Here is a 4,809-nt window from a genome sequence, read left to right on the forward strand (position 1 = left end):
ATTCGTCTTGCATAATGGCATTATCCAAACGACAAAGAAGATTGAAAAATATTGTGAAAATGTGTCCTGGAAACGCTACGCGTACGCTACGTTGTGCATTTCGACAGAGCGACGGTGTAGGCACCGGTGATTGCAACAGCTCGCACCATACCGTGATTTATTTTAGGAGGCCAATGTCACTTACATTAATAAGCATGCAGTTTAGGACAGTGAAGTCGAGTTATTGGCATTCGGATGGTGTGATCAAACGCCGGCGTAGGAGTATAAAACTCTCGGAGCTTCTGAGGGAGGCATCAGTTTACTCAAACTCCGAGTACTCGTATCCAACCGAACAGTAGAAACTGCTACCAAATCAACATGAAGGTAAATTACTCGAGCCGAATTTTCACCTCGGTATACTTGATTCGGTCTTGTAAAGTAATTACATTAAATATTGTTCAAGTGGAACGACGGTTGCTTTAAAAAATTCAATTTTCTGCATGTCTTAAAGGCATTTAACAAGTTGAGCTTAGCCATAGATAGAAGTACGTCGATTCGAGTAGCTAGAGAAATACCAATAACAAATGATTCCTATTAAATTTCGGAAAAGTACTAATGTTAACTGACCTTATTTACGTAATCTGAGCTTAATTTTGTTTTATATTTAACGAACATCGTGTCTTCCTCATTTAAGTTATATTGAACGACGTGAACGTCACTTGCGATAATTATGTTAGCTTAGGCCATGTTATTTATAGCGGATAATATAAATTCTCCAAGACAATCCTCCCGTCAGTATCGATCCACGTCAACTCAAATAAATTTATCCACACTCAAAGCACCCTCTAATCTCTAGATAATATTTGCTGCCCCCTTCACCGGCGTCCTTAAAGTGCAGATTAGCTAAAACTCCAGTACAAAGAGCAAGAAGGCAACATTCTATTTATTTCTAGGCGTTAAATATTATCTCTTGAGCTTTAACAAAAGCCATTGCTTCTATTCTTGCTGTGAGCAAGATGTTTGTTCTGTCTTGAATACAATTCTCTGATGTCCCAGCAATACATCAACAAAAGTATTTGACTGCATGCAGCTAATGTTTAATACAATAATTGGTCAATAATCTTCAATTCCCATAATCAAAGGCACACTCAGCGTAAAACATTTTCATACATTTGTACTCGACGAAAATCCGTCGGTTTGAAAGCAGCATTTTTTATCTTCAATGACAGATCTTCGTTTGTGTCGCTTTCCTCGCCACCCTGGCAATGGCAGAGCCACCTCAGTTCCGTCGTCAACGTCAATTCTTCGCTCGCCAACAAGAAGACACAACCCTGGCTCCAGCAACCGATGACGCACCATACCCTCCATCAGGCTGGAAGCCGGCTGGCCCAGCGTTCGATCTCCCTCAACGCCAGGTGGACAACTCGTATGGCGCACCTGAACCACCAAGTGCATACGGGCCCCCGACGTCCACGGAAACACCCACCACTACCGCCATTGCCGAAGAACCAACCACTGCTCCTCCTCCGGTAAGCCACAGCGCGATACATTGAGTCAAAAGTGTTTCGATGACTTCACGATGTTGCTTGTGAGTCATGAGTCAGTTGAAACATATTTATCGAATATAGTGCAATTTGAAATCATGAGGGCTAGCTAATGGGCGTTTAAACATTATGGACCAGTTAGAGTTACATGACTGGTACATGCAAAGGCTGGAGGGAATTATGTCTAAAAATACATGTGGACAGTTTATATAAAGCTGATCCGAATGAGAGTTTAAGTCAGAATCTAGGAGAGCCCGGGCACGGATTACCGTTCGATAGAGCCGGGTAGGAAAAGTTATACACGTGCACGGTTGATATCCGAGTGCTATTACCTATCCCAAATATGCATCATCTGCACGGATGGAATCCGTCGAGCTCGTCAATTTGCAATCGCGTTCGTTGCGCCCGTTCGACCAGCCTGACGTCAAGATCGAAATAAATTGGCAATTATAACGGTTGCGTTGCGACGTTCCATCAAAGGGATTTGAATTTGGTGCATTTTGCTCGTATGTAGGTGGCTGGAAACTCGAGACGAGCTTAATCAACTTTTGCTCACTGTGGTGCGATATCACGATCGAACGAATATCCTTTCCATAGAGGATATGATTCTTTCCGTGCAGTAATTTTGGTCCCATACCTCTTTGATCTACGATCATAGGATTCCATCTTAATTCACCACTTTTTCATCCGTATCACTCAGGCCATCGACAGTGGAAACGAACTCGACGAAGAGGGCAGTGGACAAGGTGCAGAACAGCAAGGTGAATACTACGTCGTACTGCCCGATGGACGTCTCCAGCGAGTTCAGTACGTCAGCCAAGAGAATGCCGCCAAAATGAGTTACCTTGCCAAAATCCAGGCCCAAAACGTCGGTCCAATCTACGCTTACAATCCTCTGAAGAAGGTGGAGCTGGTTTCACCTCTTAGTGCGGAAGCTCCGGTCGCTCTAGTATCTCCTCCCGTGGGCAGTACGTCTTACACCACGGTTACAACGAACTACCAGCCCGGCGGCGCCGCCAAGCTGGTCTTCGCCGTTTAGAAGAAAATCGATATAAATAGGCTCTCCTGATAGCGATCAGCTATTGGCCGAGACGTGTAATTCTCTAGGCGTAGCATAATTATTTATTATAAAGTCAACAGGTCAAATAAACGAACATTAACCGTAAAGCTGAGTCTACCGGTTCATCATGCGCGCTCCCTTTGTTCGATAAATTGCCCCAATTCAAATAATTGAGCGCAATAGAATCCAAAAATAAAAATAAATAGAAGTAAAAAATGAATGATCTAGATTCACTGGGGATTAAATAGAGCGTTATCGGCTGAATCCCGGAGAACGAGTCAGAAAGGAAGTGGAACCTTTCTCTAGCGTTATCGCGATATCGGGAAAACTACTTCTCTGTATAATCACCATCGTCGAGCTTTCGGGAAAAGATTTAAAGACGGATTACTGCAAGAATGATCAGAAAATAATACAAGTCTGAGTTCAATGAGGGTATAAACGGTGTCTACTGATTTTGCATCGGAATTTCTGTTTTTTTCTTCTGTGAGTTTGGAGCGCGTATTGATACATACGAATACGGGCATGGTTTAACATTTAAACACTACGAGTGCATACCGTACAAAAATTTGATGCAATATACGAGAAGTAGAAAATCTTCGAAGTATTCAATACTTCACCGTGCTGGTATATAAAATTTCCCTCGACACGTGACTTTTCTTCCAAAGTCGCTGGTATGGTACAAGCGATCAAGCGAAGGTGACTTCTCTGCGTTAAAATTTGTCACGGCATGTAAGGCTGCGCGTTTCCGGTCCACCGAAAAAGAGCGATTCCTTCTAATATCCGGTACCTTCGCTTAAATACGCTCAGCTCGGTTGGTGACTAACTGAATAGACCGCCGGGGAATGAAAACGTCCCTTTCCGTCGTGTCGCCCCAGCCTGGACGCTCAACTTTGTCTGGAATTCATTCGGTGGCTGGTTCAATCGGTTTCTCTCACACGCGAAACGGGAAAGTATAACGTACCTCACGCATCGAGCACGTATCGCGCCAGCGAGAACACACTTTTCAAGAGCGAAATGTCGGGAACCTGAAGCGTTAAAGCGAAAGTGATCGAACGGAATGCCTCCCTCCGAACGTCCATGATAAAACCGCTCGTTTGTAAGCGCGTGATCGAATTCCTTTCCTGGAGGGTTGCTGCCGGTTCTGGTTGTGTTCGCTGGGAAAGGAACCTTCTCCCGCCGCCCACTCACCCCCCTGGTCTCGTCCCACCACCACCACCTATCGTCCCTCGCTGGGGGGTTACAGAATCAATCCTCCCGGTATCCCGTTTCTCCTCTCCTATCCACCCCTCGTCGCTTCCACCCCTGGCTCGGTTCTTCTTCTTCTTCTGCTGCTGCCTCTTTCTTCTCCTCGCTTTCTGAACCTCGACGAGGACGAGTACGACATTGTTACCAGCCTTTCCATGCTCGTGCTAGGAATTCTGGCCATGATAGCTGTTCGATGCGAAGCCATTTATTTCCATCCGAGCCGATTCTTGGAGAGTGAAAAGCAACGCGTGCCTTGAAAATGAATCACTCGCGAAGGCGGGCACACGGCCCTGTCGATAAACATCGTTTTACACGTGGTTTGTCACTACGGTTGTCAAAGCGTTTCTCGAAAACATACGTTTTACAAATATACGCCGCTTTTTTCCTCCTGACAAACTGCCGCGTTACGTGTGCGTTTCATTTGAATACTTCTCCACTTGCTCATATTTAATTCACCAAGTGGGACCAAAACTCCAAGGTTCGCGAGAATTTCACTGCATCTTTGACCACGTCATACATCCGAGTACGGGAGTCAAAGCACCCTTATACGCATATCTCGTTCGACCAAATTGTCTGCGAACCCATTGCAGCGAGAAACTTTTTTAAATAAATATAGGGTCATTAAAATACAAAATGGGTTTTCATCCTATTTTCTGTGTCATAGAAGGCTGTGCGATTCACAGTAGATCTATATACTAGACGTAGATTGATGAATAGAATTATTCTGACAATAATACGCAGCTCAATTTATGATTGTCTTCCGTAACCTGTATAGTGAAATTTATGACATTCTATAATGGGTCTCCAATCCGGATGGCTACACATAACCACTACGTCAGGCTGGCTAACGGTTTGCGACCTTCGATAAATCGATTAGACCGTGACACTGAATATTGTACGATAGGCATGCTAATGGCACCTGCGAAAATTGGCACGACAACTGTACACAGATTTACTTAGTCTGTGCACTCGTTTAATCAC

General features: G+C 44.4%; 1 protein-coding gene across 1 annotated transcript; it reads left to right on the plus strand.

Annotated features, from left to right (window-relative positions):
* Nucleotides 1-207: 207 nt before the first annotated feature.
* Nucleotides 208-2,690, plus strand: LOC124302282 (uncharacterized). The gene is made up of 3 exons (XM_046758263.1): nucleotides 208-363; nucleotides 1,209-1,508; nucleotides 2,224-2,690. The coding sequence occupies exons 1-3, from the start codon at nucleotides 358-360 to the stop codon at nucleotides 2,560-2,562; spliced, it is 645 nt and encodes a 214-aa protein (XP_046614219.1). The 5' UTR covers nucleotides 208-357; the 3' UTR covers nucleotides 2,563-2,690.
* Nucleotides 2,691-4,809: the final 2,119 nt, after the last annotated feature.

The sequence above is a fragment of the Neodiprion virginianus genome, chromosome 4 (genome assembly GCF_021901495.1).
Source record: "Neodiprion virginianus isolate iyNeoVirg1 chromosome 4, iyNeoVirg1.1, whole genome shotgun sequence".
NCBI classification, from domain to species: Eukaryota; Metazoa; Arthropoda; class Insecta; order Hymenoptera; family Diprionidae; genus Neodiprion; species Neodiprion virginianus.